At 54.7% G+C, this 14,596-nt stretch overlaps 7 protein-coding genes across 7 annotated transcripts; 3 read left to right on the forward strand and 4 right to left on the reverse strand.

Moving 5' to 3' along the window:
* Positions 1-836: 836 nt before the first annotated feature.
* On the reverse strand, positions 837-1,046 carry GUITHDRAFT_53396 (hypothetical protein; the record flags this gene model as incomplete). The annotated part of the gene is made up of 1 exon (XM_005831997.1): positions 837-1,046. A coding segment is annotated over one exon (210 nt), but the record flags the coding sequence as incomplete, so codon positions are not given.
* A 620-nt stretch (positions 1,047-1,666) lies between these two features.
* Positions 1,667-2,689, forward strand: GUITHDRAFT_109119 (hypothetical protein; the record flags this gene model as incomplete). The annotated part of the gene is made up of 1 exon (XM_005831998.1): positions 1,667-2,689. The coding sequence occupies one exon, from the start codon at positions 1,667-1,669 to the stop codon at positions 2,687-2,689; it is 1,023 nt and encodes a 340-aa protein (XP_005832055.1).
* Positions 2,690-2,782: 93 nt separating this feature from the next.
* On the reverse strand, positions 2,783-4,065 carry GUITHDRAFT_163421 (hypothetical protein; the record flags this gene model as incomplete). Its single annotated transcript, XM_005831999.1, has 6 exons — positions 2,783-2,845; positions 2,892-2,975; positions 3,028-3,120; positions 3,165-3,323; positions 3,371-3,517; positions 3,568-4,065. 6 exons carry the CDS (start codon positions 4,063-4,065, stop codon positions 2,783-2,785), a joined length of 1,044 nt encoding a protein of 347 aa, XP_005832056.1.
* A 313-nt stretch (positions 4,066-4,378) lies between these two features.
* Positions 4,379-6,394, reverse strand: CPOX (plastid coproporphyrinogen oxidase). The gene is made up of 13 exons (XM_005832054.1): positions 6,136-6,394; positions 5,974-6,076; positions 5,766-5,869; positions 5,653-5,718; positions 5,501-5,596; positions 5,393-5,449; positions 5,201-5,337; positions 5,116-5,151; positions 4,935-5,022; positions 4,786-4,885; positions 4,658-4,720; positions 4,545-4,609; positions 4,379-4,494 (listed from the first exon to the last, which is right to left on the reverse strand). Exons 1-13 carry the CDS (start codon positions 6,376-6,378, stop codon positions 4,429-4,431), a joined length of 1,224 nt encoding a protein of 407 aa, XP_005832111.1. The 5' UTR covers positions 6,379-6,394; the 3' UTR covers positions 4,379-4,428.
* A 508-nt stretch (positions 6,395-6,902) lies between these two features.
* Positions 6,903-9,040, forward strand: GUITHDRAFT_139348 (hypothetical protein; the record flags this gene model as incomplete). Its single annotated transcript, XM_005832000.1, has 3 exons — positions 6,903-8,321; positions 8,527-8,671; positions 8,784-9,040. 3 exons carry the CDS (start codon positions 6,903-6,905, stop codon positions 9,038-9,040), a joined length of 1,821 nt encoding a protein of 606 aa, XP_005832057.1.
* A 239-nt stretch (positions 9,041-9,279) lies between these two features.
* On the reverse strand, positions 9,280-11,069 carry GUITHDRAFT_139349 (hypothetical protein; the record flags this gene model as incomplete). The annotated part of the gene is made up of 3 exons (XM_005832001.1): positions 9,280-9,455; positions 9,479-10,903; positions 10,952-11,069. The coding sequence occupies 3 exons, from the start codon at positions 11,067-11,069 to the stop codon at positions 9,280-9,282; spliced, it is 1,719 nt and encodes a 572-aa protein (XP_005832058.1).
* Positions 11,070-11,950: 881 nt separating this feature from the next.
* On the forward strand, positions 11,951-12,789 carry VAMP7C (vesicle-associated membrane protein 7C; the record flags this gene model as incomplete). Its single annotated transcript, XM_005832002.1, has 3 exons — positions 11,951-11,957; positions 12,101-12,317; positions 12,369-12,789. 3 exons carry the CDS (start codon positions 11,951-11,953, stop codon positions 12,787-12,789), a joined length of 645 nt encoding a protein of 214 aa, XP_005832059.1.
* Positions 12,790-14,596: the final 1,807 nt, after the last annotated feature.

Consider the following 14,596-nt stretch of genomic DNA (forward strand, 5'->3'; position numbering starts at 1 on the left):
GAGGAAGAAGAAGGATATTGTTTGACACGTGAAGTGGCTGCGTATGGCCCCACTGCCACATCTACCCCCAGCCGAATGGGAGGTGGCCAGCCGGCCGGTCCCTCCTCGGGCTGTTCGCAAGGTCAGCTCATCAATGAAGATTCGAAGAGCTTTAGGAGGTGGAAGTGGTAGTGGTAGTGGTGCTGTGGTAGAGGTGAGGAACAACAGTAGGAGGAGGAGGAGGAGGAGGAGGAGGAGGAACAAGAGTAGTAGGAGGAAGGGGAAAAGAGGAGGAAAAGGATGTGGTCGTGGTTGTTGTTGTGGTGGTGGTGGTGGTGGTTGTGAAGGAGGAGGATGAGGATAAGGAGGAGGAGGAGGAAGGGTTCCAAAGGGGAGGAAAACGCTGGGAGGAGGTACAAGGGGACCTGAAAGATTGCCGCAGTGAAGTCAATCCCCGCAGAGATGGCGGTGACATGACCTGGGGTCAGATGAGTGAAGGCGAAAGGAGGAGCATAGAGTTTCGTCTCAGGTCAACTCATCGTTTGCATATCTAAAACAGGATCATGTCATTATCATCACTCATGAACATCAACAGCTCTGATCATCATCAGCCATGAACATGTTGTCTTCAGGACGATCAACAACAGCTCAAGGACCTTCGCATCCGGCAGGTGGTCGAATCCTCAGCGGCACCTGACGCTCTACGTCAACTCAGGGGCAGTCAGAGGAGGAGCGTCACCGCAGAGAACATCTTCGACGAGTCCTTCTCATTCTCTTTCCACTGCTTGATCGTCTCCTCCTTGGCCTGACCCAGCTGCAACAAGACTGTCAGCGGCCTTCCTCCTCCTCCTCCTCCTCACCTGCATCAGGTTGTTCGCTCCACAGGCGTACACGTTGCCGTCCTGCGTCAGGACGACTGAGTGGTTCTTGCCCACGGCGACCGACTTGGCCTTCTCCTTGTCCGGCAGGATCATCTTCTGAGGAGTAGTAGAGGAGCTGCACTCCCCGTTACCAAGCTGCCCCTTGCTCCCATCGCCCATGGCGTACGCGGCGCCACCGCTGGTGACGCATGCGAAGTTGGAGTAGGCTGCCTGCATGTCCACAACCTTTCCCGACCCCACGATCTTTCCCCACAGGCCTGAAGGAATGGCGACATTCTCTGTCTTGGATGGATCCTCGTGCGGCCACCGAACGACGCCCCCTCCTCGTAGGAGCGCGTAGGTATGCGTGTCGTTGCAAGCGACCTTCTTCGCAGCCCCGGGGATCTTGGCAGGCTTCGCTTCTTCGATGTCCTTGTTCAAGAAGTCTCCCCAGACCCACACTCGACCTCTCTCATCGCATGCTGCTCCTGCATGCTCGCTCATGCTCATGCTCACAATGTTCTTGTCCCCTCCAAGGAAGCACGGCTTCGGGAGCCTCTCCGAGACGACGCCCTCGTCTCCGAAGGACTTCGCCCCCCAGTACATGAGACGACGAGGCTTCTCCTCTCTCCCTCCCTCGCACCTCGCGTGTCCTCCTCCTGCCATCTTCCTAGCCGCCATCGCGACCGCCATCGCAGCGAGGCCTTGAGCCCCCAGCATTTACGATTGCGCGTCGCGAATCACCCGTACATTCGAAATACAAAAAGGGGGTACCGCTTGATTCAGGGGTGGTTCAGTTGCTCAGAAGAATATTCCATGATCGGGCGATGATGGAAGGAATGATGGCGAAAGAATGGGAAGAATACGCAAGAAAGCAGCTCTTGTACCTGCCCAATGCAGTGAAGGACAAGCAAAAGGCCCGTGAAGCCATTGGCTTCTGCAAGAACAATGCTGAAAGGCTCAGCCTGTCCAAGTATTGGACATGGGAGAACGTGGAGTCCCGCACAGCAGAGCAGAGCTACCGATCCTTCGTGGTGCAGGGAGGCGAGGACGACGAGCTCTTCAGCGATCTGCTGTGTTCGTTCCCCAGCCTCCCGCTGTTCGAAGGCATCGAAATGGACCCGGTCGCCTGGGTCTTCGTCGGCAAGAACATGGTTCCCGGATCTCGCATGAAGGGAAGGCCGGAGCATGTGGATGATGTAGGAGCATCGGGTACAGTACACTGGCAGGTGAGCGGGAAGAAGATTTGGCGCCTCCGTCCCTGCCTACATGCCGAGTGGCCTCGAGGTTCAACAAAACCTTCGCCATGTGAGGTGATTGAGGTAGAATGCGAGGAAAACTCCTTGCTGTTGGTGAACACAAGTGTCTACTATCACGAGACGAAGATACCCTGTACACAAGATGACGCAGATAAAGTCTCGATCTCGATCGCAAGAGAGTTCCACCTTCCTCTCACGGATCAGCTGATGGTCCAGCCAAGAATGCCGATCTGCGGGCGACTAGTCCCTCCCTTCGTGTCGTTGGTGTCAGGCTCCTTCGAGACCCACCACTCAATCTGTGCCTGGTGCAGAACGCCGACCGGGATCTCAACAGGCCAGAAACCATGGCAGAGCGCAGCTTGCGCTTGTCTTTGCTGCATGATGCGAAAACAGATCAAACGGGAGTTATCCTACTTGCTGAACACGAGTGCTAACTTCTCCCCGTTTTTTACGTGGAAGTGCAGTGAAGGAGTTGGAGGGAGAAGAACGAATGTAGCGAAGTGTGTCAGTACACTACAGAAAGATTCGAATGGCCTCAGGAAGCTGATCTTGCAGGTCCCGAGGCCAAGGCTGCTTTCTTCGAACCGATAAGTTCGCCAAGGAACATTGAATTCAGAAAGGACACATGGATTGATGGTATTGTTCAGCTCCTTTGGTGAGTTTTTCTGGTTCTTGTATATTAAATCATTTCAGATCTTTGAAGTTGTTTTGGTCTATTTCGATGGGATAAGTCTTCCCCGGAGATTGCTGCACAGGTATCAGGACGAGCAGCAAAATCATGACGATTGGAGACCTTGGCGTTCCTCAAGTCCTGCGACGAGACGGTCCCCCAATCCAGCTGATCATCAAACGTCACGTCGTCCAACCCAGGCTCGTTCTGCAGTCGGCAATCTGCGTCAGAGAGGGAGGAGAGCGGCATGACGGCTCACCGAAGGAGGAGGGGGAGGATCATAACTGTGGATCTGAATGATGGGCCATGGAGATTGGCGAGGGCCCTTAGGATGGTGGCAGTTCAACCTGAGCTGGAGGAGTGTCAGAACAGGGCCCTGCTGGTCACATCCTTAACCTCCTTCCCCTCGGACGCCCACTTGAGGAGCGGGTCGGTGAGTTGTGTCTGTACGAACTTCTCGAACCCTTCAGCGTCATCGAGCATGAAGTTTGAGGCGATCATCATAGTGTTCCCCTCCCCCCCTTCCACCAGGGTTGCCACCTCCTTCCAGAAAGCCTCCTCAAACACGTCAGCCGCTGCATGCGGCATGAAGCAGACTTCACCTGCTGCAGCTCGAACTGGTGCTCAGCGGGTGTGACGGTGTAGCGCTTGACCGAGAGGAGGATGCGGCCGATCTCCACAAAGTCCTCCTCGTTGTCGATGTGGTAGATCATCAAGTTCTGAAACCAGTCAAGAACCCTGTTCATCACCTGCTCGGGATTTCCGGTCACCTACGCTCAACCGTGCCAGTAGCTAGTACCTGCTGCTCTGAGACGGTGGACCGTGCGGCCTGGGAGCTCGTGGGACCCAGCTGCCTCTTGAAAGTGAAGCAGGGCTGAGGAGCGCTCTCGAGCACGCTGAGGTCAGAGAAGCCGCACGCCGACTTGAGGTGCTTTGCCATGTCGTCAAACTTGCTGCCTGCACTCTTGCAGTTGGGAGCCACGAAAACGACCTGGGAGTCCTTCTTTCCGCCGCCCAATGACTGGGAGAAGAAATCCGACATGACCGTGGCGTCAGTCTTGGAGGCTGCGCACACGTACTCGCAATCTTTTGGCGCGCCGTTCCATTCCTGCACAGCCTTGATGGCTGCCTCAGGCAGGATGCTCGCCATTCTCAGAGAAACCCCCCTGGATGCCTGCGATCTCAGCCCCTTCATCTCGAGCAAGTGAGACGCTGCATGGACCGATGGGATCATGAACGCGATACCTTCCGCCATGCATGCGCACAGAAGCAGCGCAATCTCCAAGCATCGCGCCATGGCCTCCCCCTACAACCCCTACCTTTGACTACCCCCACCCTGTGATTCCTTAGTATTCACCCACCCGTCTCACCCCCCGGTCATGCACTACCCTGAATTACAGCTAGACAAGTACCCCTTCTGTCCAAGGACTTTTACAGGTGACCGGGTCTGCCTCAAAGCTTTCGAACAACCAAGAAGAGTACAAGATCTACAAGTCTATTAGAGGTTGCCACTGCCTCATGTATCTCGCTGAGGCGGATTGGTTCGTTGATTCAACACTCAGAAAGGATCAGTATCACTGGTGACAACTGCAGCAGCGCCCTTGCAAACATCTTGCAGATTTATTATCAAAGGAATAATGTCTCGAGCTCTTGACGTCGCTCAAACCCAGTCTCTGGGGTTGCGGAACACTTCCAACACCTCAGCCTCCTTGGAACCCGGCTCAGGCTGTTGCAACGGTCAGCACAAGGAAGCGGCCTGCCGAGGTGGAGCCTTACCCTGTGATCGTACTCCCACCTGGCAGTCTCGGGAAGAGACATGAGGATAGACTCGATGCGCCCACCTTCACCGCCAAGTCACATACAACTCACCACCAACAAACTCAGCTTACCGGTCTTCAATCCAAAGATGGTGCCACGGTCATAGACCAGGTTGAACTCCACATACCTTCCACCTGCCGTATCAGGATCAATCCGAGTCGTATGCGACATCCGACGGCTAGCAGCGACAAGCACCCACGTCTCATCAGTTGCCACTCCTTCTCCTTCTGGGTGAAAGGGTCGTTCTTGTGGGCCTCGACGATGGGCAGGTATGCCTTTGGAACGTTCATCGCACACTCCTGCATCGGACAGGATCAATCCGAGCTGAGGATCCTCTGCCTGCCAGACCTTTGCGAACTCGAAGATCTTCTCAGGATCTCTATCATTCAAGTCATCGAAGAAGATGCCGCCAAGCCCTCGGGTCTCGCCACGGTGCCTGCAAGCGAGATGTGAGCAGGGCCATCACAGCTGCATCGACAGGGACAAGCGGGGGAGAAGCAAAGTCAGAAAGTTGAGTGAGTGGCGTTACTTGATGAAAAAATATTCGTCTGCCCACTTCTTGAACCTGACAGTGACACGTCAGCAATGAAACGAAGGAAGAGGCTCATCCTCACTTGGGGTAGAACTCAGGGTCGTGCTTGTCGCAGACCTCCTTGTAGGTGCCATGGAAGTACTTCATGTCGTCAACATTGAGGTAGGCGGGGGTAATGTCGGTTCCTCCTCCGAACCACCAGACTCCTCCCTCAGTTTCCTGCACGCCGTCAACTTGTTGCCCGTCTGCTACAGCACTCTGACTCGTCACTCACAAAGTATCTGTAGTTGAAGTGCATGGTTGGGCAATGAGGATTCTTAGGATGCATGACCTGCAGTCCGAATCCTTCAGTGGACCAGCACGGCATCAAAGCCTCGTGTACCGAGCTCAGACCGCAGGCAAAGAACGGGACTCTCTCGCCAGGAGCGTACCCCTTGGCACGGTCGGTGGCGCCAAATTTGAGACGATCGTTGGCAGCCTGCAGAGTAATCAGCTCAGCTCAGCTCAGCATCCTCTTCCTTGTTGGCATCTCACCTGCAGAGCTTCCGAAGGCATGCTTCCGTACACAACGGACAAGTTGCAACCCGCTTTCTCCCAGACCTGTTCACTCTGTCATCAACCTTGTCTCGCTCACCTTGCAGCCATACCTTTCCGCCCGTCAACACCCTGGAGATACCTCCTCCGCCTCCCTCACGAGTCCAAGCATCTGTCTGGAACTTGGCGCCTCCATCAACATTCTCGACCGACTTGCCTGTCGAAAGGTCAGTCATCAGACTGCATCAGACTGCAGCATGAAGAGCTCCGCCGCAGAGGGACAAGATCGTATCAGAGATGATGAGAGATCAACAGACTTACAAATGTAATCCTGAGCTTCTCTGAGCATCTTCTCGAACTTAGCGCGCATGGCAGTGTTGGCGGTGCCATCCCTGCATAAGGTGTCCGGAGCCTTATCAACAGCCTGAAACAAGTCTGAGTCTGACGAGCAGCACATTGACCATCAAAGCTCTGTCCTCTCACCTTGTGGCTGTCGAAGCCGAGCCCCTCTGACTTCTGGTCCGGCTTCGTGGCCGTAGCGCGCAGGGCTCTAGCCCAGGAAAGAGGATATGCTCTGCGAGACTTGGATACAGAGGAGGCAAAATTTGTCCTGATGCCAGACAGGGAGGAGGGAGAGGTGACGTATGCCGAAGAGAGCGCAGCCTGCGCCAGGAGCGCGAGGGGCAGGAGGGCGGCAGCACCGCTCATCCTGCAGGGAACTAGCATGGAGGCCGTCGTTATCTCGTCAGTCTTGCTACAGGCGTAAAAAGGGGTCGGGCCATCCCCTGAATTAATTCCAATGCGTCGGGCCAACCCCATGTTCACTGGCAATGTCCCTGACCACATCCCCCAACTGACCATCGGGCGCGCGCCATGGACTGCGCCATGGAACGCAACAGAGGGGGACGGGATGGACATAGGATGGGCAGGGCAAAGTGAAAGTTAGGATAGGCCAGAAGACAGGAAGAAGATAAAACGACGCGATGATGATGCTAGAACGGCATTCCAGCAAGAGGAAGGTGGAGTTACTTGTTCTGTTCCTGTTTCACGCTATCTCCGACATCGGGATCGTTTGGTCTTCAAATGGATTGCGTTTTGCACAACCCGCGTTTCCTCATCTCTCCTCGAAGATCTTGTGCCAACGTCTCTGTTTGCCTGCATGTTCAACGCACGAGCATGCATCGCAGGAGAGGTCAGAACTATCAAGCGCTGAAACACATTGCCTTCCCCCGAAGCAGAGCCATACTCGGATGCCTCAAATGCGACTGAGAGGAGGATCACATACATTGGTTCAAACTAAAAGTCATACGATAGGAGAGGACATCCTCGGCGATGGAGGAATCATCAAAAGAAAGATCCGAAATTCGACTTCGGACGCATCTCCCAAGACGGACGACTTCGTTTACATCCACTACCGTTGCTACAATGCGAGCTCAACAGTCCCTTTCGATGACTCTCGAACTAACGACGAGAGGAACAACGAGCCGTTCGGGTTTCTTCTGGGCAGGGGAGACGTCATGAAGGCATGGGAGATCGCCGTGTCGACCATGAAGGCGGGCGAGGTTTCACTCTTCTTCATTCGGAATGAGTACACGTTTGCTGCCGACGGGAGCCGGTTGAAAGGATTGTTCTCTCTCGCATCTCCCAACCATGCTAAGGCTGTCCCGCACGACGCAGACATCCTCTGTGAGATCGAGCTGGTGGAGTTCGGAAGGGGAAGGTCCTGCACCAAGGACAGGAAGGTGCGCTTGTTCGAGCTCGCAGATCGTGCTCCGCTGCCGACGTTCGACCGCCCTAAGTTCCAGTACATCGACGAGGTTGAGCTGAAGTTGTCTGTGAGTGTTGCAGGCGAGAAGCTCATCGAGCATGAGGAAGTCCCTGCTCGGTATCCGTTCGGCAGGGGAGTCTTGCCTCCCGGCCTCGAGCTGGTCATCAACGAGTATCTGTTCCCCAACGTAACCACAAGGTTGCACCTCGTTGATGAGTGGGGCCTCAACTGCTCGCTCTTCCGAAACATGTCCTCGACGAGGAGAGACCTGATGCCGACAGCGGACATGTCGGACACGAGCTCGGCGGTTGTCATGGACGTCAACGTTACGCTGGTGGACTGGAACACAAGATATCCAGTCGATGATCTCCCCTCAGGATGGATCAAGTGCGTAGGGTTGCAGGCTCGGATGTGGTCCGCGGCGTCACTGGAGGAGGCACAGTGGAGGTGGGACAGTCACTGGACAGGACAGCTCTACGATGAGATTATAGATGATGGGACTGAGACGATACTGTCTTTCCGGATGCGAGCGATCAAGAATTCGAGCCACGTAATCCTCTACCAGAGGAAATTTGTCGAGTGCGAGATCGGGGACGGGAGGCTGCCTGCTGCGGTCGAGATGTCGCTGCCGAGGTTGAAGGTCGGGCAGAGAGGAACGATCTCCTTCTCCAAGGCTTCGGGTTTGTACCGCTGCAGGGACGCGGAGGAGGAGCTGGAGAGTTTGCTCGAGACTGCGTCGGACATGGCAATGATCGAGTTCGACGTGATCGTACATGCTGCGGTCAAGAGCATGGCAGCTTCCAACCTCACCAAGAAGCTCCTCATGGCCAATGAGAGAAAGCTCATCGGCAACAGATTCTTCAAACTGGGCCTGACGTTTGCGGCGGAGAACAAGTACAACGTGAGCAATCTTTGACCCTGGATTTCTTGATTCTTGTCCATCCTTCTCTTCCACTTCATCTCCGTCCTCATATCTTCAGTGCTGATTTCTGTTTCCCGCACTCCTCTTTGCTATCGCTGTTGTCTTGTTTACGACCTCAACTACCTCCTACTACTCGACTTTCTCCTCCTCCTCCTTCTCCTCCACTCTGACAGTCTTTTTGCAGGCTGCCATGCTTCACTTGAACTTTGAGGAGCTCGAGAACTCCGATGAAATCCTCGACGCCACCACATACGAAGTGTCAGCGATAGAAGACGCAGAAAAGAAAGAACTAATGGAGGCTCAGGGGAATGTCTACTTGAATCTTGCAGGTTTTCAATACCCTCCATCTCCTCCTTCATCCTTGCCTTCTTGTATTCTTCACTTGCTTCCTCTCTCTTCCCCCCCGTCCTCTTCCTCTTGCTAACTTTGTTCTGCCCGCAGCATGCCAACGCCGTCTAGGCAATCCAAATCTCGCCGTCAAGTTCTGCGATCTCACGCTCGACATTTCTCCTCGCCTCTCGCAGCAGCTCCGCTGCAAGGCGAACAGATGGAAGGCGCTCGCCCTCCTAGAGGACGACAAGTATGAGCTGGCCAAAAAGGCGGCCGAAAAGGCGGCCGAGATTGACCCCGACAACGAGGAGGTGCTCAGTATGCAGCGAAGGGTCGTAGCACATCACAACGAGCTGATGAAGAGGTGAGGAAGTTGGATGCTGTTTCTGTCGCTGACTTCCTGATGTTTCATTGCACAAGGCAACGGAGCACTTGGGGTTCTATATTTAAGAAAAAATAAAGAGAGAGAGAGAGAGAGAGAGACTAAAGAATGAATAGCTAGACAAAGAAAACTCCAACCTAAACTTGTCAAACGTTGAAATTCCCTTCCAATTCTATCTCCTTCTTACTTAGCGTTATCACTTTCATTGCTTCCAAAGGCACTTGCTCAAAAATTTCTTTCAGTTCTTTCTGCTCTTGCTCTTGCTCTTGCTCTTGCTCTAGCTCTTGCTTTTGACCTCTGCAAAGATCCTGCTCCTGCTCCTGCTCCTGCTCCTGCTCCTGCTCCTGCTCCTGCTCCTGCTCCTGCTCCCTTGCCCTGCGCTGCTTCCTCTGCTGGGTAACCTTGATAACGTTTTCAGCTCGACCGTGAAAGACCTTGAGCTTGCCTATACTCGCATCCATGGCCTTGTTGATTCCATCTTGCACGTTGGAGGGCAGGAGGCTACCGAAGACGAGGAGGACGAGGCCAACGAACATGGCGTACCACAGACAGTCCACCCGATGCAGCATCCATCCTCCGCTGCCTTCACCCATGGGAGTAGAGACGGACAGGCAGAAGACGAGGGTGTAAGTGAAGACACCAGAAAGCATCGACATGGCTGCCCCGACCGCCGTCGCTCGCTTCCAGTATATCCCCGCGGTAAGGGGCCAGAAGAGGCCGACGAGGAGCCAGACAGAGCTGAGGTTGACGAAGTCTGAGATGCTCTCCATGGCAAAGGTAAAGCCCCATGAGACGAGCGCGAAGACGACGGTGGTGATGCGGCTGTACTGCAGGAGCTTCGACGGGTCCGAGTCAGAATAGTAAGGGCGCATTATATTCATCGAGATCAGCACGCCCGCAGCAAGGAGGGTGCCGGAGGACGTCGACATGATGGCGCTGGTGTAGGCGGCGTAGAACAAGACGTTAGTCACGTCGTCTGTGTACTTCTTCATCACGTCGAGGATCAGGCCTTCGTCGAGAGCTGATATGTCTGCCTCCTCGCACCCCATAACGTTCCCGCAGGTAGCGAGGTAATATTCCTTCCTCGCCACGAGCCCGATGAACAGGGGCATCTGAGCGGCAACGATGTAGAGGCAGCCGGCAACGATTGAGGCCACGACCGCAAAGAAGGGCGAACGAGCTGCGTTCATCCTCTCATAGATGTCTTGCGAGGGAATAGACCCGATGCCGATATAGCTCCATTGAGCAATGAAGTTGAGAACGCCGCGGAAGGGACCGTAATAGTCTCCCTCCACGCCCACATTTGGCTGCATCCTCTCTTGATAAGTTGAGTAGGCCCCAAGAAATGTAGTCTCTGTCCTCCCCCCCAGCTCTACCGAAGCGATGATCAAGCACACAACGATCACGATACTCTCAAACGTTTCTGTCCATGCCACTGCAATCATCCCTCCTCGAAAGGTGTACAGAGTGATGAGGCCAGTCATGATAACACTTCCAAGATCCTTCTGCATCCCCCACGTTCGATCAGCGATCAGTGAAAGGCCTTTGATTTGTCCTGCGGTCCACATGAGGTATCCTATAGTATTGATGATCGCACTCAGTACGCCGACTTTGGGTCCGAACCTCTCGACGTAGAAGTCAGACAGCGTCAAGTTGTTTGTCTTGTAGAGAGGTCGAGCATAGAAGATCCCGTAGAGTATCAAGCACAGCGCTGCTCCGTAAGGGTCAGCAACGACATCCCCACTCAGTCCCCCTGCCGCCATATTGAACGATGCGCCCAGAGTGGCTTCTGCTCCAAAGAACATGGAGAACATGGAGGAGACCGTGACAAAAAGAGGCAGACTTCTTCCTGCGGCAGGCAGAGGTTGGGAATGGCACATGACACGTCAAGTTTTACCTGCCAGGACGAAATCCTGTACGTTTGTAATGTGCTTGGAGACGTAGACACCAATAAGCAGCGTCAGGAACAGATAAGGTATCGTGAACCCAAAGACAGCTGCATCGAAGCTGGACATTCCCCAAAGCTGAGAGCCTCTCGTGCGGTTCCGAAGGATGTTGAAGGCCCAGGACAGGAGGAACAGAAGCTGTTGCAGGGGAGTGTGCGGGGGGAACGCTGTGTTGAAATCGCGAGTTTTCGTGACTCTGGTTTTGTACCCCCTAGACCTCCGGGTCCTAGGAAGATGGAACCCTTTTGATCTGCATATCATCATCGAGGCTCGTAACCCTACATTAAGACACTTTTGAGCCGTGACGTGGCAGGCGGGCCCGCCGGGCCCGCCGGTTTGTCCGTACCCGGCCCGCCCCAGCTCTCGATCCGGAAATGGTTATGAGCGGGGATGTGGTTTCGTCATGACGTCGGCCAGAATATCGCTATGTCCAGCAGAAGATAAAGGAGGAAGGGAAGGGGCAGGAAGAAGAGCAGGAGGAGCAGGAGGAGCAGGAGGAGCAGGAGGAGCAGGAGGAGCAGGAGGCGCAGGAGGAGCAGGAGGAGGAGGCAAAGATTTGGTGACGAAGGAAGAAGGAAATAGATGATACCTTTGAGGAGTCGAAGCTTCAGCTGCTCTAATATGAACCTAATGGTGGCCCGCTATGGGCCGGTGTATTGGTATACATGTTCCAATCAGAGGAGGAAGGGAGAAGATAGGATGCACGTAATGCTAGATAACAGAAGATTTTGATATTGTAATTTTGAAGCAAGATGATGATGAGAACATGGGCATGAATGGAGTTTCTGTTGCGATCACTGTCGCAAATACCCAGGAACAAACATTATCCTGGTTTCGAAAGCAGCATGAATGAACAAGGAATCGATCAAGGACCAAATTAAAGGGATACAGGGGCATGCATCATCGTTTGATCCAGAATCCTTGCATTGTAGACGAGAGAAGTGAATGAGATGGCGTGTGTAATTTTGCTGAGAGGAAATGAGCTCGCATTTTCTCTGATTGACTCCTGATGGCAGTAGCTTGTCGGTGTACGGGAACATGAGCAAGAAAGGTGCGACATTGCTTTCATCTTCGCTAGCGTCTTCGTAAAGATGTCACAGGCGGGTCGATCGTGTACTCGCTGATTGCAAGAGAGACGGTTATCCTCGCCGAATATGCAGCAGGGACTGGAAACTTTGCCAGCGTCACCCGCAAGATCCTGGAGAAGCTGCCGGGAAGCGACAGCAGGATGTCTTACGTGTGCGACCGTCACATCTTTCACATCATGGTGTTTGACGGTCTGACATACATGTGCATGGCTGAAGAGGACTTCGGGCGGTGAGAAGAGGAGAGGAGGCAAGTGCGATGTGAAGGTGAGAGGCGTGGCAGGCGTGTAGCCTTTTCCTTCCTGGAGGATATCAAGAACAAGTTCCAGAGCTCCTGCGGGAGCCAGGCAAAGACAGCTCTAGCATACGCGTTCAACGAGGAGTTCAGTCGCGTGCTCTGCAAGCAGATGGAGTACTTCTCGTCCAGTGGTGAGATGGACAAGATCGACAAGGTGAAGGCGGAGATGGACGACGTCAAGAATGTCATGGTGGACAACATCGAGAAAGTTCTGAAGCGCGGGGAGAAGATCGAGCTGCTGGTGGACAAGACGGACAACCTGAACCAGCAGAGTATCAGGTTCAAGAAGCACAGCTCTCAGCTGAAGCAAGCCATGTGGTGGCAGAACGCCAGAATGATGATCTTTGTGGGTGTAGTCGTTGCTGTTGTGTTGGCGATTCTGATCTACTCAATGAGCGGCCATTGAGGGGGAAGTGGCAAGGGGGAGCAGAGCGATAGTTGGATCGTGTTGGCACCTGGTAGGGGGAGGAGGATGGGGAAACGCAAGAAATCTCGAAAGGTAAAATAGCTTGGCTAGCACAGGTACATGGTTCTAACTAAAACAACACAAAACCGCCTCCTCTCCCTCAAAAGATGAACTTGGGGCTCTTGAATCCCATCGTAGTCAGTCGGAGGGCAGGAGAGCTCGCGTCGCTCTCTCGCCCGTAGGCACTTCCAATCGATAGGCCTGTCGCTCCTGTGTAGCAGTGAGGAGGACAGGAAGAGGACAAGGTGGGAGGGAGAGGAAAGTTGGGGCAGGGGGGGATGAAAAAGTGGGAATGGAGGGAGATAGCAGGAAGGAGAGAGTTACCGCTGGCTTCGCTTCTATCTAGCTTCTCAAACTCTTCGAGCGGGGGGATTGAAGTGTAAGAGGCAGTCTCAGATATGTCGCCAGGAGAGATCTGGAGGTTGATCGAACCAACGCGAGGAGAGAGCTTGTGCTTGTCGTTGCCAGGAGTCGACATGAGGCCGAAGGTGGAGAGCTGCTGGGGTGCCCGATTCCTCTCCTATAGACAGCAGACATCGATAAGCAGGTGAAGACCAAGGGTTGACCGGGGGAGGGAAGCGGAGAGAGAGAGAGAGCGCGCGCGCGGGCGAGGAAACGAGGAGACAGAGATGGATGGTGACGAGAGAAAGCGAGGGAGACGGAGACGGAGGGAGCGCGAAGGGAGAGGAACATGAAGCTCGAGAGAAGACAGGTGCTCCATACCTCGCCGTTGGTCCACAGCGACGCCGTTGACATGTCAACACTCATGGTGTGCTGTACGTCCATCTCCGAGTGCCGCTGGATGTGCGAGATGTCGCTGAGCCGACGAGACTCTTCGCTCCTCTGATGCGACGACTCCATCTCCTCCATCCTCCTCTGCACCGCATCGAAGGCTGCACGTGCCAGCCTTGTCGCCCTCTCCGCGTCGTTGTTGCAGTGGAGGAGGAGGCGTCTTGCCGTGTGCTCGGTGATGCCGGACCCAACGTTAAGGATGACTTCCCTCACCTTGCTGTCCTCACTCACTAGCGGAGCTTCTTCTGCCTGCGAGTATCTCGACTCGAGTTCCTTCAGCTTCCTCAGTAGCTCTTCCTTCTCTCCCGCCAGCTTCGCCATCTCCTCCTGATCCTCAAGCCTCGCTACCTCCGTCAGCCTCAGCCGGTCTCTCGTTTGCTGCGCACGGAAGGTGAGAAGGCAGTGCATGAGAATGTGGAGAGAGCAAGGATGAGAAGGAGCACCGGGAGGGAGGGAGGGAGGGAGGGAGGGAGGGAGGGAGGGAGGGAGGGAGGGAGGGAAGATAGGATCAGGAAGCTTCATCTGCTTACCTCGAGCTGTTCCTGTAGCTCCTGCTTGTCTCTGCTCAGCTCCTTGCGGATCGTCTCCACACGCTCCTTCAAGTTCTCCTCCACCTGCTCTGAGTCCCTCGCTGGGAGCTGCGCGATGGCCCGCTGCAGCGCCTGCTTTTCTGCCCACATGGACTGCATCAGCCGATCCTTCTCCTCCATCGCAAGGACCCTCTCCTCGTCCAGCTGCGCCTGTCCCAAACGTGTCATCGCCCCTCGAGCACTCAGAATTGCACGCGGCACCCGCAGGTACTCGATCTGCTCCTGCAGCTCCACCCGCCTCGCGAGCTCTTGTTCTAGCGCTTCCTGTAGGTTGACCACCCCGTTCTCAAGCAAGTCTCTCTCCTTCACCGCCCTGCTGCAAGTCAGCTGAGGTCACAGGGAAAGGCACAAGACCTCTTGAGCAG

This window comes from Guillardia theta (assembly GCF_000315625.1).
Source record: "Guillardia theta CCMP2712 unplaced genomic scaffold GUITHscaffold_37, whole genome shotgun sequence".
In the NCBI taxonomy this organism is placed as follows: domain Eukaryota; class Cryptophyceae; order Pyrenomonadales; family Geminigeraceae; genus Guillardia; species Guillardia theta.

Bases quoted from the DNA above. Each gene is read 5' to 3' on its own strand.
- CPOX (XM_005832054.1), bottom strand. From the start codon at position 6,378: ATGCTAGTTCCCTGCAGGATGAGCGGTGCTGCCGCCCTCCTGCCCCTC. The intron at 4,610-4,657 runs GTAAGCTGAGTT...TTGGCGGTGAAG, and splicing joins CATCTTTGGATTGAAGACCG to GTGGGCGCATCGAGTCTATC. The intron at 4,495-4,544 runs GTAAGGCTCCAC...CCGTTGCAACAG, and splicing joins GGTGGGAGTACGATCACAGG to CCTGAGCCGGGTTCCAAGGA.